Source organism: Artibeus jamaicensis, unplaced genomic scaffold (genome assembly GCF_021234435.1).
Source record: "Artibeus jamaicensis isolate MK-2021 breed Jamaican fruit bat unplaced genomic scaffold, CSHL_Jam_final scaffold_1689, whole genome shotgun sequence".
NCBI classification, from domain to species: Eukaryota; Metazoa; Chordata; class Mammalia; order Chiroptera; family Phyllostomidae; genus Artibeus; species Artibeus jamaicensis.
The window spans coordinates 2,931,090-2,957,287 of record NW_026522029.1 but is presented as its reverse complement, the minus strand read 5'-3'; the positions used below and the strand labels follow the sequence as shown (position 1 = coordinate 2,957,287).

Here is a 26,198-nt window from a genome sequence, read left to right as displayed (position 1 = left end):
AAGAAAACACACACTCCTACGTGTCCTCCTTTAGCAGAGCACTTCAGCAGTGTTGGTTTGCCCTGTGTGTGTGTGTGTGTGTGTGTGTGTGTGTGTACGCACTCTCTGTGCTACTGTAAAAGAAGCAGAAAAGAAAGACACGTGGTTAAGCTGTCGGGGGTGGATTCCATCGGTCTTGCTTAAGTTCCTTTTGCAAAAGCTCAGAATCACAATAAGGAAACTAACCCCAAAGATGAGCCTCGCATGTAAAATCCTAGCCAGCTTCCTTCTGATTTTCATCCTTTCTGCCCAAGGTAAGTTGGTGTGTGGGTCTCCACAGGCACCGTGACAGGCTCCTTCGGAGACTCTGAAGTAACTGTACAGGCTAAGAGGTCACAGCCCGGCTTTCACTGGCGGTGAGTCTCAAGGCCTCAGTAACCATCCTCTTTTTACAGGGACAGATATCATTGAGGCCCAGGGTGCCCTGAACGAAAACATCACCCTGAACTTTCCCGACCAACAGCCTGGTATCGTGGATGACATCCAGTGGTTCAAAAACGGTACCAGGATTGCACGAGTCAAAGGAGGCAAAGTGCGTGACCAGCAAAAAGAATACCAAGTGTTAGCCAGTGGAATTCTGGCAATTAAACATCTGCAGAGAAGTGATCACACTGACTTCAAGATAATCATATATAACAAGGCTGGATTCGAAATATTTACCAGAACATTCAATGTGAAGATTCTAGGTAAGTCTTTGCTCCCTAAATTCCTCCATCTTAATATGGGTGCTATTTAGCAATTTGGGGGATAGCACTTATGGAATGTCCCCAGCCCGGACCTCAGCCCTGGGGGATCCCGAGAGGAAAACCAGCGCATCCCCCCTGCCTCAGGGAAGGCTCCCGTCCTGTGGGAGATGGAATCCACATGTGGAAGTACAGAGATGATACCACCTATCTTCCTAAAACTATCTCTTCTGTGGTTATGGGAATGTGGGGCTGAGTGGAGAACCTGGCTTAAGGTGCCATTAATCAGGAGGAGGGAACAGGTGTCGCCAAAGAAAAAGGTAGGCATTCCAGGGGGATGGTGAAGAGGCAAGCTAGGAGTGGAGCAGGGAAGGTGAGGCCCAGCGGAGAGCCGTGGGTCTTCCAACTAGAGAGAGAATTTCAAGCCGAGAGGCCCTGAAGAAGTAGTTGCATGGCAGGAAACGGCTGGAAATAATGAATTTAGGGGTGAAGAGACCTTTTTCTGGCCTGTTCCACATCGGAGAGGTCCAAGGCAGAAGATGATTTTGCTGACTTCTGTAGGCAATGGCAGGGTGTGGCTCCGTGCGTCTGAGCGTGGGCCGGGAGGCAGGAGTGCCTGCTGCAGAGGGGGGCAGGAGCCCAGCCAGGGAGCTGCTGCTGCTGCTGCATCCAAGTGAAGGAGACAGGGGCTGGTTTGTGATTCTTAACCCTGGTCGCATGTTAGCATCAACTGAGGTGCTATTGAAAGTTACCAGTGCCCAGGTTCCATCCCAGACCAATTAAGCCAAAACATTTTGGTGTGGGACCTGGGCATCAGCAGGGTCTAAAGGTCACCGGGTGATTCTGCTCAGCAGCGAAGGCTGGTACCCGCTGGCCTGGACTAAAGGGTGCCTGTAAAATGAGGAAGCGTGAGTGTCTGAAGTCATACGTGGAGAAAGCACAGGCAGGGTGGCATGGGTGTGGGACAGAGGGAAGAGAAAGTGGAATTGAAATGACATTGCAGCCGAAAGTTTAGGAGCTGCTTGAAAGGGGATGATAAGAAGTGAGAAGAGGAAGCTGCACTTGGCCTGGAGAGGCGGGCAGGAACCCCGGCACGAGCACAGGCCAGCAGCTCGGTGAGCGAAGAAACACTTTTGTGCTTCACACAGGAAATGCCATGAGGAGCAGAGCCTCCCGCCTTCTACCTAGGGTATCCCTCCAGCCCTGTTCATTCTCAGAATGCAGACCTGGCTGCCGCCCCTCTCCAATAATCCAGACACTGCCAGCTCCCTGCAGATGACAACTTTCTACTCCTCGGTCTTCCATCTTGAATGGAGAGCACATCCCAGAAAGGGGGTGGGGTGGAGAATGGAGGCAGAAGGGGCCTCTGCTTGTGACCCTGTGGGCCGTGGGAGCCCCGTCTGCGGACTCTTGCCCACAGGGGCTGAGCATCCTGCCTGGACCAGGAGCGGCACCTTCCGTCTCCCTCAGTAATTTATTATCAGAGCGGGAGCTGTGCCCACCTGCTGGGTGCCAAGCGCTTTGCTCACAAGATCTTAGTTACGGTCACCAACAATCCTGAGAGGTAGCTGTCGTTACTCCCTTCTCATCTCCAAGGAAACAGAAGTGACTTGTCCAAAGTCTCACAGTTTGACTGCTGCGAAGTCAGGCTCCAAACCTGGGGCTTCTTTTAGCAAAGAGGGTGACATTTCTTCTTTGCAAAAAGCTTTCACTGAGACACAGTTCATGCACCACAAAATCACCCATTTAAAGTGTATAATTCAGTGGTGTTTAGTACATTCAGAGTTGTGCAACCATCACCAAAACTTGAGAACATCTCAAGTACCTAAAAATAAACCCTGCACTCTGGGGCCAAAAGACAAAGCTCTTTCCATGACACAAGAGTCACCCCACTGTGGGGGTGTGTGTATCTCTCATAGCATCTTAACTCCGTTTGTAGTCTGGTTGCATTACTTGCCGCACGGCCCTTAGTAAATTCTCTGTCTGATCTGCATCTGATTTTCATAATATGGACTGTAGGAGGTACTCAGTGAGACAGGGCTTCGCCAGAGGCAACTGAGCAGAGGTGCCTTATGGTTCCCCGGGACCCAGTGCCTGCTGGCTTAGTGCCCTCCCCCATCTCCCTGTCCCTTCATGGTGCTGCCCCCAGCTACAGTCCTGGCCCCTGAAGGCCCTTAATGGGGGGCTGGTGCTGCTGGCTGAAGAGGCGGTGAGAACCCCTTCAAAGCAGGCGTTTGTGGGGCAAGGTTAATCCTTGCAACCGGGAACTGAGGAGTTCTTGCCTGTGAGATGGCCCTACTTGACCTGGCCTCCCTCTGCTAGGAAGCTATTTTATGGACGCCCACAAAGGTTTGGCTTCGAGAAACTGCTCATCATCGTGTGGTTTATGTGAGTGAAACACTGGAAAGGATTTAAAAGTCCCCAGCAGTTGGAAAGTTATTCATTAATTGAAGAATACATCATTTAAAAAGATAGTGGTGATGTTACTTCATATTTTTAAGGGAACGACTTTCATAAAAGATCAGTAAAGATTACAAAGTCATATGATTCAGCTTCACTTTTGAAAACATTCTTTTTCTATGTGTATATAACACAGAAAACACCTGCTAAAGATACACCCCGAAGCATTAATAATCGTTGACTCCAGGTAGTGCAATTGCAAGTGATTTTTAATCTTGAAACCTTTAAAATAAATTTTTACAAAGACTGAATGTGACTTTTATAAATACAAGAAAGAATACTTCCATTTTGAAAAGACAAGGAAATGCCTTGACTGAACCCGCAAATCGCACACGGCCCCTGTCGTAGGCACGGTGGTGTTTCTTCACCCCCTGGTCCCACAGAACCCAAAGGTGCAGAAAAACACTCAATTTCTGCACGCTTATATCTTGAGACAGAAATGGTATTTGGTGGGAACTTTGGTGCACAAGGTATTGTTGCCTGGGGGCCAGGGAGTCACGGGGAAATGAGCCGACTGTCTGCCTAGTGAATGGAGAGGAACTGGGTGGAAAAGGTGGTGAGTCTGGGGAAAGAAAGTATGAGAAAAAGAGCAGCAGACAGGAGGAGGTCCCACAGCTAGAAGTGGTGGCGTGGGATTTGCGCCTGGCCCGTGTGACGCCAAGGCTCGGCCACTTGCACGTTCTGGTGTCGGAAAAGCAGAAGCAAGAAATTTAGGTCATGAATGTAATCGACTACCACCACCGAGGTCAGTGCCTAACACTCTGCCCAGGGCTTTGTCACATGTTGTCTCGGTTACGACAGGTGCAGGGCTTGGCTTTCCATCCGCCTCCTATAGGTAAAGTCCGATGAGGCACAGTGAGTAGCCAAGAAACTTCGAGCAAGAACCCAGCCAATTTAACTTCTCAGAGCCTTGGACAATCCATTGCCAACAGGAAGAAGGACGTCAGCCTTTCTGCTTGCTGGGATTAAATGATATCATGTATGTGGAAACATTTAAAAATATAAAACAGCACTTAAACATCTGATACATTTTTTACTGATATAATGTATCTATCAAATTTATCATAAATTTGTTCTGAATGTGCTGTATAAGTATAATTAAAATGCCTTTCAAAAACTGCTAGGGTCTTTGAAATTGCCCCCGGTCTCAAATGAACTCTGTTTCTCCACCTGTAAATAGGCATGTCTATCCACCATATCGCAATCAGAAAGTTGCCTCGTAGGAATTGGATCTTTATTTTCTTTTCAGAAAGGGTTTCAAAACCTGAGATCTCCTGGAATTGTACCGACACAACCCTGACCTGTAAGGTAACAAACGGAACTGACCCTAAATTAGAACTGTATCGAGGTCAGAAGTATATCAAAGGCGGCCAGAAGGTCATCCAATACAAGTGGACCACCCAAAAAAATGCATCATTCAAGTGCACAGCAAATAACGCAGTCAGTGAGGAAACCAGCGTGGCGGAACTCTTGTGTCCAGGTACGTGACAGGCACTAGTCAGACATGCCAAGTTCACTTCACAAACACAGCCTGCCAGGCCCATGGTGGGGACCCGCTCCAGGGCCCGGGTGCCCAGGCCCAGAGGCAGCCTTGACTCAGGGTGGGAACTGGAAACATACCTCTTCCCCTTGGAAGCCTGTACGAGAAGACTTAGAGGTGAGAAGAGATGGCATTGATGGTTGCCCATCTCGGGCATCCCCCCCCACAAGAGCACAGTGTGGCTTCAGGCCATTACAAAGCTCTTTCTGGAGAAAGTGTTGCAAAGTTGAAGTCAGAAGGAGCTGTAGAGGGTACCTGATGCCAACCTCCACTTCCCAGAGAGACGGGCTCACTTGTCCAAGGTCCTTCGACCAGTCAGTAGCTACAATGGTGACTCCCAGGGTCATGATGGAGAGGAGAGCAAAAAAGATTCCTTTCTAGAAGTACGGTGGCCAGCACCTCCTATCAGAGACATGGAGTTAGGGGGCTGGGAGAAGAAGAGCGTGAGGCCAGGAAGGGCCACAGATATCGTGAGATGCCCCCCTGCCTTCGAGAAGACAGCTGGCGTCGGTGCCAGCACCAGGAAGTCCTGAGATTCTAGGAGTCTAAGCTCTTTCCTGGTGCCGCAGCCTGACGTCACCCAAAAGTTCTAAAGGCAGCTGCTGCGGTGCTCGGCTCCGAGAGCCCGGAGGCCCGGACTTCTGGTTCGGGTCTGAGTGTGGTGGGAGGGCCTTGACCGAGTTCCTGACCTTCTGGGCTTCGGCCTCTTGGTCCACAAAGAAAATAAGCCCTCGGGTCCCCAAGAGTCTACTCGTTTGAGGCCCCGTCATTCTCTCCCCAGTGCTGTCTGGTTACGACCCCTTGGGGAAACTGAGCACAAAACACAGCTATTCGGCCAGACGTCCTGAGTTTTTAAAGTGACTATGGCCGATCAGTGACCCTAGGAAGCAGCCCTGGGCTGCTGTGAAGTCAGAGTAAGTCTTTTTTATATATATATTCTTTGAATTGGTTCTTTGTTGCCACATAAAAAAATTGTCCCACGTTCTGTGGCTTGATCAACAAGTAATCATTATCTCACAGATTCTGTGAGTCACGAGTCTGACAGCGCCTGGGCGGTCCTGGCTCCGCGTCCTGTGTGAAGCTGCTCTGCGGACACTGGGAGTACGTCTGCCAATCATGGCCAGGCTCTGCGGGGGTCCACGTCCAAGCTCACTCACGTGGCCATTGGGCTGCTTCGCAATATGGCAGCCAGCATCCCTTTGAGCAGTCTCAGCAAGAACAGGAAAAAGGGCTCAGAACAAAAGCCATGAACATTTTATTACAACCTCAGGAGTGAGAGGCATCCCGGCACTTTTGCTGCATTCTAGCCAGTAGAAGCAACCAGTAAGTCCGGCCCATCCTCAGTCGGAGGGGATGATGCCAAGGCAGGAGTACCGGCGGGGGTGGGGAGCTTTGGGGCCATCCGAGAGTCCGCCCACCACACGCTTAGGCCAGCATCGTTCCATCCTGCGTGTCTGCTCGCCAGCACCGCCCCATCACGGCGGCTCAGTGAACGGAGGGGCCCCTCCCTGACTTCACGGCCCCTCTTCTCCCTTTAGGAGGCCCTTGATTAGTTGCCAGATTTAGCAAATAAAAGGACAGCATGAATATGTTCCAAATGTTGTATGGGACATACTTAAACTAAAAATTATTTATTGTTTGATTAAATTTTCACTGGGCACTTGTCTGACTACCTACCCCATTTTTTAAAAAAGCTAGATCTCATCAGCATAAAACTGTGTGTGCATCAGGGATGGAGGGAAGGCCTTGGGGACGCTGAGGTTCGACCAGTGGGACCTTCATGGCCCTTCCTCTGGGGTAGAGCAGGAGCCGACCCGGGGGGAGAGCCACACAGCGGTGGGAGGAAAACTTGAGAAGAACGCGGTCGGGAACCGGGGAGGAGGAGGCGGCTCCTGAAGGCCCTGGAAGGGGCCGGTCAGTGACCTTAGGAAGCAGCCCTGGGCTGGGGTGAAGTCCGAAGTAAGTCTTTTTCATATATATTCTTTGAATTAGCTATTTGTTGCTGCATAAAAAATTATCCCACATTCTGTGGCTTGATCACAGGTAATCATTATCTCACAGATCCCGTGAGTCACGAATCTGACAGCGACTGGGTGTTCGCTGGTGGTCACTTCCAGGCCCAGCAGCCCCCCGGCCCCGGGGACGCACGCAGCGCCCCGGAAACCCAGTGCACAGAGCCCTACCCAGGGCAGAACTTCTTCCCTTTGTGCGTTGTTTTACAGTTTACAAAGTACTTTCACATCCATTATCTGATTGGCTTCCAGCAGCCACCGGGGATGTGAGTGTCATTATCTCCATTTTACAAAGAAAGGAAGGGCTCAGAGAGGTGGAGCATCTTGCCAAAGGTCACGTACCATATTTTGCCGTGTACACTGCACGCTTTTGTGCCCACATTTTTGAGGGGAAAAAAAGATACACATTACAACATGGGTACTGATTCCGTATCTACATACATGTTTTTAATTTGTTATTTATGCTTGCATGTTAAAAGTGTAACTCTAGAACGTATCTGTATGTTTAAATATAAATGCTAAAATTCCTTTAGAATACAAAATACAAGGATCTAAATATAAATAGATTAAAAATCAAATTAAAAAATTAAAAGGTTTTTTTCCTGAAAGTTTGGCCAAAAATGTGGGTGCACATTATACACAGGAGCGAATTATACACAGCAAAATATGGCAGGTCTTGCCTAGAGGGGAACTCAGACCGCTTCCTTTAAACACCGAGTCATTGTTACCCTCCCTGCGTTACAGCACTGAAGGAGGTCTGGGAGCTGAAGATCAAATCCACTCCTGCTGCTGACTCAGTGTGTGTCAGAGCTTCTCTCGCCAGGAAGTCTGGGGGAGGAGGGTGCTGCTGTGTGGTCAGGTCAGGGCTGGGCTGGACCAGCCACGTTTACCCTTGGTCTTTGGATGCAGCCTTCTCCAGAGAACGGGGGTGGGGGAAGATGGTATAGGAGGGCAGCTGGGGAACAGTGCAGAAACCCTGAGGCGAGGTGCTGCTTACAGGAACCACTCAAGGAGATACTGTGTGGCCTCGGGCAGCTCCTCCTCCCTCTCTGTGCCTCATCTACAAAACCAAACATGGTCCCTCAACTCTTCAGAGCTAAACTGCTGTGACAGTCTCCTTTGCTGGGGGCCATGGACAGTGTCGTGCCCTGGCACATGAAGGATCTGGGGTTCTAGTCTGGGAGGCACCCCCTGAAGGAGCCTCTGGAGGGGGCTGGTCCTGGACCCTGGGCCCTTTCGGGGATCAACAATCCACCACCCTCCATGAGCTTGGCCTTCATGAGGTTGAAAAGTCCCATTCATTAAGCTCTGTTGTCTGTTTCACTCCGGACGCAGGAGCCCTGGGCCAGAGCAGTAATCACCCCTCTGCCCAGGACCCTCCCCTCCATCCCAACTCCATTTGTCTTGCAGAGAAAGGTCTGGACATCTACCTCATCATTGGCGTCTGTGGCGGAGGCATACTCCTCTTCCTCTTTGTGGCACTCCTCATTCTCTTTCACAAGAGGAGAAAAGTGCACAGAAGGAGACATGGTAAGCTCCTGCCTCCGTCCCACGGGGACCGGGCAAAATCCCCGTGGAAACAGCTCGGGGGCATGACACTTGAGTGGGGCAGGAAAGTGATGGAGACGGGTAGTTTCAGAATGGCAGGGTTGTAACCAGCGGTTACCGTTTGTTCCATTTTGTGGTTAGCTTGGGTTCTGAAAAACACATTCTCAGTGGTGACAAGGGGGGAGCTGTAAGAAGCCGAGCCCAGGCTGGCCCCGTTGGAGCCCACCACCCGAGGGCCACTACGTGCAAGGCGGTGTGGACGCAGTTTGAATGAGCCACACATTTCTACGTGGGTAGGAAGATGAGCCTCAAATCTCCGTGTCTGTGAACGAGCACCCTGTCCTCTCCCTTGGGAGAGGGAGGTGGCCACGCCCCTTGTTGTGAAGCCCGGTGTTTACACCTCCTTTGCCAATTCGCTGTTCAGAGGGGCATGTTAGGGCTCTGAGTGTTTCTTCCTCAAATCAGCCCTGTCAGATACCCACCAAGAAAAAAGAGACCGTGCTCATAAGTGGGGAGCTGGCGCAAGGAGCATCTGGGCCGCGAGAGGCAGTGAGTTCAGAGGCAGCCTTCTCCCCTTCCCTGCAGGGAATCTGCCCCAACCCCCCAGTGGACAGAGGCCTGAAGCCATGGATAGTACTGAACCCTATATATACTACGTTTTTCCTACAAATACATCCTGATAATGAAGTGTAATTTATAACTTTAGGCACAATAAGAGATGAACAATAACTGATCACAAGAGAGAAAAATTGTAACAATACACTGTCATTAGAGCTACGTGAATGGCTTTGGGGCCATTATTAAGTAAGTGAGCGTCCCTTGAACACAAGCCCTGTGATGCCTCCCCAGCTGAGATCTGATAATCAGGTGGCCACTCAGGGACTGATGGTGGGGAGCGGACACGCGTGAACACATCCGACAAAGGGATGGGTCACATCTGGGCAGGACACAGCAGATTTCATCGTGCTGTGCAGAACAGTGCAACTTAGAATGTATAAGTTGTTTATCTCTAGAATTTTCCATTTAATAGTTTTGCACTGCAGTTGACAGCAGGCAACTGAAACCACAGAAAGTGAGACCGTGGACAAGGGGGACAGTTCCAGTGGCACACCAGGTGTCTCCACAGGTGCCGGGATGGGGCTGCTGGGACCCCCGGCCGCAGGTGGGCCCAGCAGGGGGCATCGGCCACTGGCAGGACTTGCAGCCAGGTGGGCAGGCCCCTCAGGTTCTGTGTAGTCTCACCTTCACTGTAGGACTGGGTCCCCTCACTCTGGGTCTCTTCCTAGAACGGCCCCCCCCCAAGGAAAGACCTGGTCTGACACTCCAGGCAGGGTGGTCTTGGGCTGGCTACCTTCCGACTTGACTTCCTGCAGGCCTCTCTCCTCGGGTCCCCTTCAGACCACTGGCCCTCCACCCTAAGTCACCCTACCCCACTGCCCCAGGTGTCCACCTCCATCCTTCCCACACTCTTCACCCCAGTGGCACAGTCGCTTGCTGAGTCCCATGACGTCCTCACTTTGGTGCCTTGCTCGGCTGTTCTCTGCCCCCTTGTCCCCTGCAAAGGCCCCTTCTCTGTCACCTAATGATCAGAGATCACTTAGTCTCCCAAAGCAGACCTCACACGCCACCCTCAACAAGGCAGTCTGTGCTTCCCCCGGGGCCAAAATGGCCAACATGATGACCGCCTCACGGGGATGACATAGATGCACCGGTCTCTGCAGTACTGCTTCGTATTTGGTGTCTTAGCCAACCTTCCAAGTGATCTTAGGAAATGTAACAATCATACTGTTCATACCAATGAGGACATTTAAGCTCAGTGGGGTTCAACGATTTCCCCAAGTTCGACAGCCAGTAGGCTGAGTCAGGCCTAGGGCAAGGCCAGCAAGGAGGAGCTCACGGTGCAAACTTTAAAGAGACCCTCTCCCTCGACCCTGCTCTTGCCCAGCCTTGAGTGTGAGGGCCCAGGTGCTTTCCTGATTTCACCCTGGATCTGGCCCTGGCCCTGGCCCTGGCCCTGGCCCTGGGTTGAGTAACCAGGAGATGACATGCAGGAGGAGGACACGGAGGCTGGAGGAATTCCTGGGAGCAGACGTCGGGCAGGGACTGCTTGGGGGGTGTGGGTGCCCCGGGGTCCTGCTCTGACCAGATGGTCTGGCTATGGCTCAGCCCACTCTGTCCAAGCCAGCCAGAGGCCTCGGTCACTTGGCCACATCCCACCCTTCCTCCTCCTCTGGACTCATGGGGCTCTTGGTCTGCACCCCTCTGGGGACCCTGGGCTCTTACTGGAGACTGATGCTGTGATTTGCTGTCCTATTTACTTGACTTTAGGCTTCCCGAGGACAGTGTTGTGTCTGAGCCACCACTGCCACTTAGCAATGGCACCTAATGCCTGGTGGCAGGGGATAAATTTTTGAAGGACGAATGAACAGAACATTGATGAACAGACTGGTGAAGAAATGGCCAGGCCACGCCTGCCATGTAAAGGATGAAAACGAATCCCCATGGTCCCACAGCTCCAAGTGGGGTCGGAGGACAGCCCTCTGCCTGGTGGCCTCCTGAGCACGACCTGGGGCACCAAGGGTCGGCACGGAGGACGTATCTTTCCCTTTCCACGCCCTTTGGTTTGTGCGCCTACAGCACACTGGCCTCTCACACATCCAGACCACGTCGCTGCCTTAAGTCCTCACATGGAAGCTGCCTGAGGCCGATCTCCAGCACTGGGAAGAAGCCTTCGGGTGGGCGTCATCACCCCAAGTCACGGGGTCACGCTCAGTCTAGAGGGCCTGTGCTTGCTCAGCCCTGTAATGACGTGACCCCAGGGAGACCACCCCCTTCCTGCCTCTCTCGGGAGTGTGCTGGGAGGATGGCCTTGGGCACAGGGGCTGGAGCACCAAATGGGTGGCCCGAAGGGGGCTGGAGGGGCCACTGAGGTCTTCCAGACCTCTAGCAGCTGAGCGCCTCACACATTTTCCGTGTGGTTTTAAAACAGCATAGGAAAAACCACGAGTCGCAGGCCTGTCTTTGGGGATGACAGCCACACAGAGCGCGACCCCCAGAGGGGGCCCAGCGGAGGGATTCTTTCCCTCCGAATAAGAGGATGGGACTTCCTTCTGAATTGCTGAGAAACTAGTAAGTTTCTAAGGACTGAAGAACCCCTCGTGGGTTCTCCAACCCTCACCAGAACGCGGGTTGTGAAGGAGTCACACACCGGGTGAAAGGCAGACCTGACAGAGACAGCCACCTGAAGGAGGGCCACAGCTGATGTCCTCTGTCTGCTCAGAGCCACTAGGATGGCACAGAGGCAGGGCTGTGGGGTCTCAGTGCCCTCTCTGCTCCCAGGAGACCCAGGTGCAAAGGCTCCCGGCTGCCTACTTGCTTTTGGCCCCTGGAGTTCTTAAAGCCCCAGGCTCTCATTCCACCTGGCTGGTGGGAGCAGCTTCTGCTTCTGCATCAGGTCCCTGAAAGCGGCCAGCGCTCTGCCTTGTACACAGATGTACACTCAGTGAATAGCTGCAGTGATCATTTCTTGCCCAGATGAACTCTGTAGAGGTTTTATCGTTGCAGGTGAGGAACTGGAAATCAGAGCACACAGAGTGACCTCCGACGAAAGGGGCCAGAAGCCCCATCAAATTCCTGTTTCAGCTCCTCAAAATCCAGCCTCGTCCCAACCTCCTCCACCACCCGGTCACCGTGCCAAGGCACATGGTCATCGTCCCCTGCCTCCCGGCCACCGCGTCCAGCACCCTCACCAGAACCAGCAGCAGAAGAGGCCTCTTCCCACCCCTGGCACACAAGCTCGGCAGCAGAAAGCCCCTCCTCTCCCCAGGCCTCGAGTCCAACCGAAATCTCCCCGTGGGGCCTCAGAAAACTTGTAACTGTCTCCTGGCAGAGCCGTTCCCTTCCTCTGATTAAAAGAGATAAAAACCGTCCCTTCCCAGGAAGGCACCGTGGGAGTCCTGCACTCCGGGGCGGACGCCCGCATGTCCACCAGCTGTGTCCTACTCATCCCCTCCCCAGCCCGCGGGCCACCGCCACACCTGCACTCCTGTCTCGGCCACATGGTCTAACGTCTGGAGTCTCTGGCCTCCTCCCAAAGCCCCACTGCACCAGGACGGCAGAGACAATGCACGTGGAATTGTTAGGATGATGGGCGACTGAGCACAGAACCCTGGAGCGCCCTTCGCCTGCCCGTGCAGCGTGCGGTGTTCACTGTGCTGCGTCTTGCTACGAGCGGCCTGCCTGTTCGGGAGACTCTGGGGCTTCTCATGCACCGGGTGGACACTCGCCCGCCGTGTCGGGAGCAGGTGTGAAATAAAAGCTTTGCCTGGGTCCCAGTGTCTACTCACTGTGGAAAGGGGCCCAACGCGCAGCCGTGGCATAGAAGAGAGGCTGCTGCCGTGGCAGCCAGACCCAGTCTCGGCCCCCGCTCAGCGGGGCCCTGACCCTGCCAGAACAACCGGGACACGCTCCCCAGGTCTCAGCTGCAAAGCTGGCCTGACCACCTACTCGTAGGTCTGTATAATGAACGGAAACCTCTGTGCACAAACTTCTACAAGAGCGACCAGAAAACGTAACCCTTCGTCTCACTTCTTTGATCATTCAGACATGGTCACAGTGATCTGCAGCATCACCCTGGGAAACAAGGAGTCCGCGAGTACCAGTGGTGCCGTGAGCCTATCAGATGATGCACCAAAGGGCAGGCCAGGCCGACAGCTCTGGGGGCTTGGGCGGGTGGGGGGTGAGGGATGGAGCAAAAAGGAAAGAGGACTCGTGGATATGGACAACTGTGTGGTGACTGGGGGGAGGAGGGGTAAGGGGATACATGGCAGTGGGAAAAGTACAATAAAAAATAATTTTTTTAAAGCCCAGGCTAAGAGACAACTCGGTTGAATTAATCCCAAGTGTCTTCGATGACCCTTATTAAAAGGTCACACCCCAGCCCCAGTTAGAAGCATGCCAGCTATACTTTGGGGGAAGTGGGGAGAACAAAAGGATTTTCAGTTAAGGTTCTGAAAAATAAGTGGTGAGAAGGCACCTGCTTTGAAATGTCGGCGCCATGGCTGCGGGCCGTCCGCCGCCTTCTCCTGGGCCCTCACACTTGCTAAATCTTATCAGGCTCCGGCAGGAAGTTCTGAGGTCTCAACCACAAGGTATGTGTGTAGTTCAGGACTTCCTGTGAGAACTCAACGGGGGTTGAACTACTTATCCCTTAGCACCCACAGTTAATTAGTAAGGATGGTGACGAGTGAAACCCCGCAGCCCCCCAAAACTCATACATTAAATCCAGCCAAGTGTCAGTCACCCCAGGATCCACCTCGGAGGAGGGGTGAGGGCCTGCTCCCTGCCCCCTTCCCATTCCTCGTGGCAGCCCTGAGCCGTTCCATCAGCCGTCCTGCCAGAACGGCCTTGGCCCCCTTCCCTTCCCTTCACGAGCCACCCTTGGCCTTTCCAGCCTGGTGCTCCGCCTTTTTTCTGAAATCCTATGGCTTTACTTTTGATACAGTTCATGTATTGCCTGTAACTATTCAGCCTTATTATCATTCATTCATTGGACAAACATTTATTGAACTTCTCCTGCAACCCAGGCTCTGTGCTAGGTACTAGAAACTCAGAGGGGTGTGACTGTATCTCAGTTATCAGGACCTCACAGTCTAGTTGGGGGAGGGGTGGGCCAATTACAGGATAAATGCAGCGGTGTGATAGGTCAGTGGCCCGTACAGGCGGCCGGAGGGAAGATTTGGACTACAGATTGGGTGGTGGGGGGAACACAGAAGCCTTCCCGGAGGAAGTGGCACTTGAATTAAGTTGAAATAGATTAGTAGGTCTGGCGACGCAGAGTGTGAGTCACGCTGTAGAGGGAATGGCATGAACACAACCCAGGTCCGCTACCCGACTACACAAATATGTCGTCCCTTTCTCAACTACTCTGTGCCATCGATTTGAAGGTACTGTTGATTTTTAAGTAGCACCATTATTTTATGTACCATTAAAAGAAAAACTCTCAAGTGCATTATAACAAAGCTAGAACACAATCAACTTTTATGCACACCCCCATTTCTGAGACGTTAAAATATGAAGAGATGTACATCTTAGATTGAGGAAATGCATCGTTAATAAGCTTCTTGGGGGCAATGACCACAGCACTTTGTAGAAACAGCCCTAGGTAATTGATTCAAAGGGTGAGCACAGCCTCTATGAAGGAAAGGGAGGTGATTGCACACACTCCCTGCGCTGCCGCTGCCGGAGTCTTCACCGGGAGGCAGAGAGCATGGGCCTTGCTCGGGGCTCTGCTGCCTTCCCCCGCCTGTCGAACCCTGTGCCGCCTCCCCCGACCCTGCCCAGAGCGTGGACTTTCTGAGACCAGCTGGATAATAGCTGATGGAGCTCCTCTGATTTGGTGATTAGGTTGGGCCTCAGTATCTTTTTGAATGATTTTATTTATTTATTTTTTAGAGAGAGGGGACAGGAGAGAGAAAGAGATGGAAGGAAACATTGATGTGAGAGAGAAACACAGATCAGTTGCCTTCTGCACGCCCCCAGCCAGGGACCTGGCCCACAACCCAGGCCTTTGTCCTGACTGGGAATCCAACCAGTGACCCCTTGGTTCACAGGCTGGCGCTCAAGCTGCTGAGCCACATCAGCCAGGGCAAGCTGCTGTATTTTTAATAGCCTCTCTAGGTGATTCCGACAGGCATTCAAGGTGGGGAACCATGGGTCTACTGGTCCTCCAATGATTAATCATTACTGACTGGTCAAACTCGAAGACTTTGTAGATAGCATAGCACCATAAGAAAAACAGTGATGGCCCAGGTAACAAATCTCCAGTGGGAAATCACCAACACAAGGAAGTCAGCCATGTTGGAAAAAAGTATCCAGGGACTGGAACATCCTAGAGTGCAATATGAAGATAGAAAATTCTGGGTTTTTCGTTAGCCTTCCTGCCCTCCCTAAAGAGCCGTCTGAGCCTAGCAGCTGGAGACCTGGGCTGTGGTCCGACCATTCCCTCTCTGTCTTCTCTATGCTGTCTCTACGGGGCTCGTCTGGTTTGCCCACGGTCGCTGGTCTGCAGCCGCGTGGTTCCTCACGCTCCCCAGGTGCTCCCCTCAGGGCCACCGCCCACACTCTTCCCTTGTCCACATGCTTCCCTCAGAACTCAGGTTGAAGCTCTCTGAGTGGACTTTGCTGAATTCTGCTGTGACCTGAACCTTGTGAGGCCATCCATCTCATTTCTGTCCCATTCTGTGGTCATCTTGCTTGGAGTAGAAGGAGATCTGTAAATACGCCAGCCAGAAAGTTCTGAGTCTCTCTCACTGGCTTTGCAAGCTGGAGACACTTACTCAGCCTCTTTGAACAATTGGTTTCCACATGTGTAAAATGGGGATAACACCTCCCGGGGTTGGAGTGCAGATTAACTGGAAATGATGTACAAAATGTGAATCGTATGCCCTGGCGCACAGAAGACGTGGTAACTATGAGCTTGCCTTCTGGCTTGCTACCAGCGAAGAATGCCCTGCACAGCAGATGTAAAGGGCCCAATACCTGGGAAGAGACACAGCCCATTACAAATCCATAAATAAGCACTCTGCAAGGTGACCAGTGTGCTATGAGTTTGCTTTACCTTAGTTTTCTAACACCGGCCGCAAAGGACAAATGGATGATGCCCCATACCAGATTCATCAAAACCTAAACAACAGACCTGTGAAACCACCCCACAAAGCCTAGACTGAGCCACCAGCCTGTTGTCCCCACCCCGGCCACACAAGCAGGGCCACTCTGATAACACATCTGGCCACCACTCCGCTGGACAGCCTGGCGATTTATTCACAGCAATACAGAGCTGAGGAAGGTGGGATAAGGAAAATTCTGGTCTTTCTAATTATACCCTGCCAGTCCACATGGGCCTGCCTGCCAGCCAAGGCTGGTGTAGGAGAGGGGCTCGCAGCAAATGTTTGGGGTGGGCAGTCAACTTTCTTGGATTTGACCAAACAAACAGTCAGCCAGTCCTGGAGGCCCCAGCTGAACCGGCGCCGCAGAAGGGGATTTCTGGTGGAGAAGAACAGCTCAGCTCCTGTGAAAGCCTTTATTCCTTTCTGAAACCTCCCCCCACGAACTTCAAATTTAACAAAAATAAAAAACAAACCACAGGGACAAAGAAAACAGAAAAAAAAAACACCCCAGCACAATGTGAGAACTTGAAAAAGCAGAGTGAAAGGTGGTAACTAAGACAACTTGAAAAGTGGAATCGGTCTGCAGGCCGCATTGAAGAAAGCCATGGTGCAAACTGATTCACGATATTAAATCCTCTAAAGGCAAAGGTACTTCCAGAAGTGGGAACGACATGAGGCTAAAACAGAAAGACTGCTTGAAGATCTGCAGAAGATCCCCCGTTGGTGTGGCTCAGTTGGTTGGAGCACTGTCCAGTAACCAAAGCATTGTAACCGAAGTGTTGTGGGTTTGACCCCTGGTTAAGGCACCTATAGCAGGCAACTGAGTGTTGGTTCTATTTCACGTTAATGTTTTTCTCCCCCCCCCCCCTTTTTTTTTTGGTCTCCCTTCCTCTCTCTTACAAAAACAATGAAAAAATGTCCTCAGGTGAGGATTTAAGGAAATCTGCACAAGAAACAATTACCTCCTAGATTCTGTCCCCTATCCTATTCAGATCAGTCACTGCTTAGAGAGGCTTACGGGTTAATTCTTTGCACAAGGTAAAACAGAGGCCTCCTAGGGGGAGGGGGGACGATGCCACACATAGTAGATAGAAAGAGACTATGCTTTTTATTTTTATTTTTTAAATATTTTATTTATTTATTTTTCGAGAGAGGGGAAGGGAAGGAGAAAGAGTGGGAGAGAGAAATATCAATGTATGGTTGCCTCTCATGCGTCCCGTCCTGGGAACTGGCCTGCAACCCAGGCATGTGCCCTGACTGGGAATCGAACCGTGATACTCTGGTTCACAGGCCCGTGCTCAATCCACTGAGCTACGTCAGCCAGGGCGAGACTATGCTTTTTAAAAAGAGAAATTAAATAAATTTTTTTCTACTGAATGTTGGGACTGAGCTCCTACTCTGCCCAGCTTACAGAAAACAAAATATTCATGATATTTTTTTAGATAGCATATTAGGAAAGACTTATCAGCTTGAAAAATATCTGATCAGCTCAAGGAAAAAAAATCCTAATCACACTGAAGTTCAGGGTTTCCCAACAAAACCACCAAGCTGGTAGTAGGTCTGCAGGGAAGACCACAGTCAGTAATCCCCTCCTACCCGCACGCAGATTTCAGTCATGACGGTTTCCCTCTTAAAAATGAACAGTTGAGGATCTCCAAGGAAATGAGGAAGGCCCCTAACATGAAAGAAAGGGGCTCAAACAAATACACATAAACATCAGAGGCAAGGGAGGAGAACTTAAAAGGACACCACCCCTAAAGTGTTCAAGGGGTGAGAAAATACAGCACCCATGGGAGAAGAGCAGAGCACTGTGAAAAAGGCATATTTACAACAAACAGTGTTTTTGGTTCTGGTCAAGATAGAGGCGCAGGTAAACATAGCTCAACTCCTCACACAACCACATCAGTATTGCAACTAAACTACAGAACCGCCATCATTCAAACTGCCCCAGACCTGGCTGAGTGGAAGTCCTACGACTGTGGAATTAAAGAAGAAACCACATCGAGACTGCTAGGAGGGGCGGATTTGGAACAGGCTGCTCCTACTCCCATGTGTGGTAGGTAAAAATTAGGAGGGATATCTTGGGAGCACAAGGTCCCAGCCCCACAACAGGCCCCCCAGCCCAGGGTTCCAGTGCCAGGAAGATAAGTCTACAACTTCTGGATGTAAAAACCAGCAGAGGCTGAAGTTGTGGAACAGAAACCAGAGTCCCAGGCAATTCCTTTTCAAGGGCCCACACATGTGCTTACTTGGACTCACTCCTTCTGAGCTCCAACATCAGGGCAGCAGTTTGAAAGAAACCAGAGGCCTGTGGGAAGGAACTGAAGTATCTGGCATCCAGGTGAGAGCTAGGGGCAGCTTTCTCCCAGACAGTGGAGCTGGAAGAGGCCATTGTCCCTTTGGTGAGCCCTCCCTCCACAGAGCCATCAGGCAGGTGCCATATGAGAGATTCATTCCATCAGCCTGGATCACACAGTTTACCCTGCAGTGGTGATTCTCTGACGCTCCATCTCACCCAACGTTTGGGCCCACCAAGCCGTTTCCAGTGGCTCTTCCATACATATGGCTTATCTTGGCTTATGCTTCAGATATTCCTAAATTCTCTCAAATAAGCAGCATCTGGCCTCAGTGAGCCATGTATCTGCCTCTTGCTAAGTGGCTCCAGACCCAGTACTAGCAGCATCTGGCAATGGTTCACAACTTGGCCTGTCTTGGGCACCTCCAAACCCAGCACAAGTAGCAGCCATCTGCAGACAATTTTGTAGCTTAAGCTGGGTGTCCCTGAATAGAACATTGGCGGTGGCTGACCTTGTCATGCAAAGGATGGCCCCAGAGCCTGTACACTCAGCAGACAGCCACAGACCACTTTGGAGTACTGCTGTCCAACCACCTATCCTCTATAGTGTTTGGAGGTCAGTCACAGCTAATGTTTGCAGCTGACTGGCCTGGGTACCATATTTTGCCTTGCATAATGCACACCCACATTTTTGTGCGCATTATACATGGGATTATTCTACCCATTTTACACCCATGGCATGTAGTCACTATACCCATGTATAATGCACATCCTTATTTTTCCCTCAAAAGTTTGGGCAAAAAGTGTGCATTATGTGATAAAATATGGTAAATCCCTCCCATGGACCTGCCAACAGCAATCAAAGGCACAACTATAAGAGAGTAAACACAGCCCACATGGTGGACATGCCTCAAGTACCTTGCTTGAATGAGAGGGTAGGCTGTGTTACTGAACCCTATAGGACACCTACTATATTGAGCCATACTATCAAGTGTGGGAGATGTAGCAGTTCTACCTAATACACAGAAACAAACAGGGAGGCTGCCAAAATGAGGAGACAAAGAAACATGCCCCAAATGAAAGAACAGATTAAAACTCCAGATAAAGAGCTAAGTGAAATGGGGATAAGCAATCTATTAGATGCAGAGGTCAAAATGCTGGTTATAAGGATGCTCAGTGAACTTAGGGAAAGAGCAGATGAACTCAGAGAGAACTTCAAAAGTGTAACAAAAGACATGGGAAGCATAAAAAAGGAACCAGTCAGAAATGAAGGATACGTTAATGAAATAAAGAACAACTTACAGGGAAACAACAGTAAAGTGGATGAAGCTGAGAATCAAATCAATGATTTGAAATTTAAGGAAGCAAAAAATGCCCAATCACGATGAGTAGAAAAAATAATTTAAAAAATGAGGATAGTGCAAAGAGCCTCTGCGACAACTTCAAGTGTACCAACATTCTCATCAGAGTGGTACCAGAAGGAGAAGAGAAAGAGATTAAGATATTGAAAACCTATTTAAAAAAATAATGAAAAAACTTTCCTCATTTGGTGATGGAAATAAATATACAAGTCCAGGAAGTGCATAAAGACCCAAACATGATAAACCCAAAGAGGTCCATCACAAGACACATCATAATTAAAATGCCAAAAGGTTAAAGATAAAGAGAGAATCTTAAAAGCAGCAAGAGAGAAGAAGTTAGTTACCCTCATAGGAGTTACCATTAAGACTATCAGCTGGTTTCTCAAAAGAAACTTTGCAGGCTAGAAGGGACTGGAAAGAAATATTCAGTCATGGAAAGCAGGGACCTACAGCCAAGACTGCTCTACCCAGAAAAGCTGTCATTTAGAATTTAAGGGCAGATAAAGTGCTTCCCAGACAAGAAAAAACTAAAGAAATTTATCATCACCAAACCATTATTATATAAAATGCTAAAGGGACTTACTTAAGAAAAAGCAGAAGATCAAAACTATGAACAATAAAATGGCAACAAATACATATCTATCAACAATTGAATCTCAAAAACAAACTAAGCAAATAAGAAGAACAGAGACAGAATCATAGATATGGGGAGTGTTTTGGTGGCTGCCAGATGGAAGGGCATGTGAGGGAATGGGTGAAGAGGTGAGGGGATTAAGAAGTACAAATAAGTAGTTACAGAATAGCCATGGTGATATAAAGTACAGTATAAGAAATGGAGAAACCAAACAACTTATACACATGACCCAGGGATGTGAACTATGGCTTGGGATTGCCTGAGAGAGTGGGAGATGCTGGGTGGATGAAGAAAAAGTGGGACAACTGTAATAGCATAATAAACAAAATGAATACAAATAAAATCAATATGTAAAAATAAAATAATATGAACAATAAAATGGCAATAAATACATATCTATCAACAATTGAATCTAAAACACAAAGCAAACAAACAGAACAGAAACAAAATCATAAATACAGAGAACATTTTGATGGTTGCCAGAGAGGAAGTCAGTTGAGGGGATGGGCGAAAGAAGTGAAGGAATTAAGAAGCACAAATTTGTTGTTGCAGAAAAGTCAGAGGGTATAGAGGACACATGGACAAAACCAAAGAGGGGTAGGGTCCGGAGTGTGAAGTGGAGATGGCTGGGGTGGGGGGGACTGGTGGGGAGGAAATGGAGACAACTGTACTCGAACAATAATGAAAATTGTGAAAAAGCATTGAAAAATTTAAAAAAAAAAAACAGTCAGAGGGATGTAAAGTACAGCTTAGGGGATGTAGCAGCCAAAGAATATATATGTAGGACCCATGGACGTGGGCAAGAGTGTGGGGATCCGGGTGGAGAGGGGCAAAGGAGAAAAAGTCAGGACAACTGTAACTGCATCAACAACAAAGTCCTGTTCAAATGTTAAAGCACAGAGTGATTTTGGAAAATACAAATATAAGAGCAGAAATGGAAACTCAGCAAAGGGTCCGAAAGATGATATTGGGAAAATTTCTTGGGGTGTTCAGAAGAAAGAGGAGAAACAGAACAAAAATGGTAGTAAAGAGCTTTTAAAATTATAGAACAGGTCTGGTAAATCCAAAATCTAAATAATGGGTACTCCGGGAAGAGAACAGTGGAGGCACAGAGGGTTTATTGTCCATGAAATAATAGCAGAACTTTTCCCAAGTAGAAGAACACACGTTTCCATATTAAAAACGTTCACTAAGGGCCTAGCACCATGAAAGAAATTGTATCCACAAAAAGGCACATGATTGTACAACTTCAGAGCACTGGGACCAACCCCCCCCCCCAAAAAAAAAATGAAGCTAGAGGGAAAAGAATGAGAGAAAGAGAGAGAGAGAACATTAAGGATCAAGAATTAGAAAGAATTAGAATGATACTGACTTCTCACAATGAACTGTATAGGAGGTGAGAAGCCAACTGAGCAATGCTTTTGAATTCTGAGGAATTTCCAGCCTCATATTCTTAGGCAAAGTATCAATTAGGTGTGAGGGTAGAAAAAAGGCATTTTCAGAGATGCATACAGCTTAAAAAATGTATCTCTAATTTAGTTCCCTTTTCAGGAAGTTACTAGAAGACTGTTCTTAGCCAAAATGAAGGTGGAGACCAAGAGAGAACGTCAAGACACTGCAGAGCAGGCTTAGATGTGAATCAGTTCTGACCGAAATGGTCCCTGGGCCCTGGAAAAGAGACCAGGAGAGAATTATTCCAGAAGGCGACATTGATGAATCTGGTGTGTTTAAGCATATTAAGAAAAGATTTATATACTGAGAAAGAGTTTGGAAATAAATTAGTGATAAGTACTGAGACTATTACTCAACAAACAAAAGACAATAATTAATTGCAGGAAAAATAATAACTTGCACAAGAAAGCAAATCATTGTATGCCATGTCATTAGCAGTTAAAGGACCATTAATAATATAAACACAGCATATTCATGTATCCAACATTACAGGGTTAGTTATTGGGAGAATTATGAGTGAGGAGTCATAATGCCCAAAATGGAAAAAATTAAGAAGTCACTATACTACATAATCATATAATTTAGAGATGGAGATGTAAAAACCAGAACAATCAGTTTAAAAATATGAGGATGGTTCTTTCTGGAGAATGGGAACTGTTCGGGAGGGGAAATCAGAAGGCAACTATTAAGATTATTATTATTATTTTTGGTAATAAGCCTTGTGGAACTACTTGATTCTGTCTAAGGATGTCCAAGCTTTTATGTCTCTGGGCCACACGGGAAGAAGAGTTGTCTTGAACCACACGTTCAATACACAAACACCAACGAAAATTGATGAGCAAAAATAAGGTCGTTTTTTCTATATCCTACTTTCTTATTTTAAAATATATTTTACTGATTATACCATTACAGTTGTCTCATTATATTTCACCCTTTTATTTCCCCTCCACCCTGCACCCACCCCTCCACCAGCCTTTCCCCACCTTAGTTCATGTCCATGGGTCATGCATGTAAGTTCATTGGCTTCTCCATTTCCCACACTATTCTTAACCTCCCCCTATTTTGTACCTACCAATTATGCTTCTTATTCCCTGTACCTTTCCCCCCTGTTCTTCCCTCTTCCTCTCCCTGCTGATAACCCTCCATGTGATCTCCATTTCTGTATTCTGTTAGTGTTCTAGTTATTTGCTTAGTTTTTGTTTTTGTTTTAGGTTCAGTTGTTGATAGTTGTGAGTTTGTTATCATTTTACTGTTCGTATTTTTGATCTTTTTCTTAGATAAGTCCCTTTAACATCTCATATAATAAAGGCTTGGTGATGATGAACTCCTTTAACTTTTCCTTATCTAGGAAGCACTTTATGTGCCAAGGAAGCACACACCAAGGAACATCATAATTACATTACCCAAGATTAAAAATAAGGAGAGAATCTTAAAAGCAGCAAGAAAAAAGGAGACAGTTACCTACACAGGAGTTCCGATAAGACTATTGGCTGATTTCCCAAAAGAAACCTTATAGACAAGAAGGGGCTGGAAAGAAGTATTCAAAGTCGTGAAGGCAAGGACCTATATCCCCCCCCCCAAAAAAAAAGGTTTTAAGTAAATTTATGATTTTGTGTTGGCCACATTCATAGTCATCTTGGGGTGCATGTGGCCCTTGGGCCAAGGTTTGGACACTCCCACATACTGGTATGCATATTAAACCTTGATAAAAATAAAAATTAAATCTACTGAGGAAAAGGGAGAAAAGATAAGGCTGATTTTTTAAAAGCATAGAAAGATGATAGAATATGTAAACTGGAACCCAAGACAACCTCAAGCGGAGGCAGTTGGGCTTTATTAAAACAGACATGATTGCGTGCAGCTTTAGCTGTGACTCAGGCAGTGACACAGGACTCCAGAAGTCAACCCTGGGATACCACATCCTGAATCAGAGAAGTGTTGAGAGCAAGGTGTCACAGGAGTGTAAAGTGGGAGAACTATGGTTGGCACAGGGCGATGGTGTTTCAGATAAACCAAACATGGGTGGTGAAACCTGACTCCATTTCATCTGTTTGATTCCTCTTTTGTGCTTTTTGTTGGTAATGTTATCATTTCAAATGGTCCCCAAGCTTAGTGTTGGTGTTATTAGTGAGTTCAAGCTGCCATAACAAGATACTACAGACTGGGTGGCTTAAACAACGGAAGTTATTTTCTCACAGATTCTGGAAGTCCATGATCAAGGCACCAGTAGCATTGATTTCTGATTAGAGCTCTCCTCCTAGCTTGCAGGTGACTGCCTTCTCAAGGTGTCCTCACGTGGCCTTTTCTCTGGGCACCTGTACTTTTAATATCTTCCACTTCATATGAAGGCACCAGTCCTATTGTGTAAAGGCCCCACCCTTAGGACCTCATTTAACCTTAATTGCCTCTACAAAGGCCCTATCTCCAACACATTCACATTGGTGATTAGAGCTTCAACATATGAATTTTTGGTGGACACAATTTAGTCCATAACAGTGTTAAAAATGCCATCCAGTGTTTCTAAGGGGAGGAAGGCTTTGATATGCCATATGCAGAGAATACATGTGTTAGATACACTTCACTGAGGCATGAGTTATGGTGCTGTTGGCCATGAACTCAATGTTAACCCATTAGCAATATATCTTTAAATGGCAACACACATAAAGCAAAGTTATGTATTGATCAGTTGATGAAAATATTGTGATCAGAGCCTCACAGGAACCCAATCATGCATTTCCTTTGGGAGCAATAGTTCAGTGTTTGCTAATTCAGTGTTCTTGGTGAGTCTATGGCACATAACTACTATGAACAAGGAGAATTTGGCTGTTCCTTTTTTCTTTTTTCACTGCCTTCAGATTAGCACCCCTACCCTTTCTCTGCCGTCCTCAAGCTGATGAACTGTCCCCCACAACTGCTGTGGTGATGGGGCTGACGACAGCCCCAGATGAGGACGGGGGCAGCAAGCCTGGAGTTCACAAGGTCTCCCCTGACCGACCTCTCTTTGCCCCAGTTTGTGGACATCCGTCCCCTCGTGTCCCCTTGCTCACACCCCAGCTCACAAGAGCCTTTTCATCTTCTCAGGGGGTCTCAATTTTAGGTTAGTTTTTCATACTCATGCTTTTTTTCTCTTCTCGAGTTTGCCAAGAGTTAATTTTGGAGGAAGGGACCAGCAGCACCAGCTGGTTCACTGGCTTGTCAGAATCTTGATCAGGAAGAATGTTAGTAATGTAATACAAGAACAACCAAGCAAAATAGCAAATGTGAAAAATATAATAATGGAAACATAAGACATAATAGCTGGAAGCAGAAGAGATACATTGAAAGAATGAATTAAGGAGCTGTAAGATCCTCCTGAAGATTCTAGAAGGCAAGGGAAAATATAGATATTTTTAAAAATAAAGAAATGTTAAGAGATATGAGGAATAAAAATACCAACATTTAGTTAATAGGGATCCCATGAGAAAGAAAAAATAGAAAAGAAAATGGAACCTCTGATATGGAGCCAAACTGCAGAGATAAAAATCTCCAAATCAGACACATTATTCTGATTAGAATCATTGAAAACTAAGAAAAAAATTCCAAAATGTTTCCAGAGAGAAAAAGCAGCTCACATACAAAAATAACAAGAAATAACAAGTATCAGATTTACATCAGACTTCTCAGTTGCTGAATGCACTAAGATTTTAAAAAATAGTGTTTTTAAAGTGTTGTACATAGAATTTTTAGATCCAGCCAAATTGACATCAAAATGTGAGGATATAATACAGAATGTTTTGAATATAGCAAATATATTTTTAACATAAAAACTTTAGTAACTGTGCCATACAGACACATTTTGAAAAACCCTGGAAGAAATATTCAAAAAAGAGGAAAATAAATATAACAGAGTCCATAGAGAAATGTGAAGTTACGGTGATTAAATAACCTAGCAAAATTCATTGTCGTGTAAAAAAATGCAAAGGCAAAATAAAAAACAAAGGAAAAACTATATTCATAAGAATTGAGAATTAAATGTGATCTAGACTATACCAATGTTGTGTGAGTTGTTGTTGCCATTATTGTTGTTGCCATTGTGTTTTGGGGTAGGAAGAAGGACAGAATCCAAAGAGGTAAGAGAACATGCTAGACTATTTTTCTTGTTGGAAAGAAGAAATAGCTATTGATAACTTTAATAACTCAGGTGAATATATAAACAAATATATGTCTTAAGAGCAAGAATGATGAGAACAAAAATAAAGTATGTTCTTTTAAACAAGCAGAAGAAAATCACATCTACTCAGGAATAAGAAGGTTAAGACAGAAGGAAAAAGAGGTACCAGTAATTGAAAATATGGAAATTCTCCACGGTGGCAGCCTAGGTAAACATGGCTGACCTCCTTACACTAAAATTTACAATTAAACTATAGAACAACCATTATTCAGGACTAGCAGGAATTGAGCTGAACAGAAGTCCTACAATTGCAAAATTAAAGAAGAAACTACATCGAGACTTGCAGGAGGGGAGGA

At 47.7% G+C, this 26,198-nt stretch overlaps 1 protein-coding gene across 1 annotated transcript; it reads left to right on the top strand.

Annotated features, from left to right (window-relative positions):
• Positions 1-142: 142 nt before the first annotated feature.
• CD2 (CD2 molecule) lies at positions 143-13,128 on the top strand. The gene is made up of 5 exons (XM_037135099.2): positions 143-293; positions 435-725; positions 4,432-4,662; positions 8,145-8,264; positions 11,847-13,128. The coding sequence occupies exons 1-5, from the start codon at positions 233-235 to the stop codon at positions 12,155-12,157; spliced, it is 1,014 nt and encodes a 337-aa protein (XP_036990994.2). The 5' UTR covers positions 143-232; the 3' UTR covers positions 12,158-13,128.
• The last annotated feature ends 13,070 nt before the right edge of the window (positions 13,129-26,198 follow it).

What these genes read in the sequence shown, in the direction of transcription:
- CD2 (XM_037135099.2), top strand. Translation starts at nt 233, where the DNA reads ATGAGCCTCGCATGTAAAATCCTAGCCAGCTTCCTTCTGATTTTCATC. An exon ending in TTTCATCCTTTCTGCCCAAG is followed by an intron (nt 294 to 434) that starts GTAAGTTGGTGT and finishes CTCTTTTTACAG; the next exon opens with GGACAGATATCATTGAGGCC. An exon ending in AGTGCACAGAAGGAGACATG is followed by an intron (nt 8,265 to 11,846) that starts GTAAGCTCCTGC and finishes TTATCGTTGCAG; the next exon opens with GTGAGGAACTGGAAATCAGA.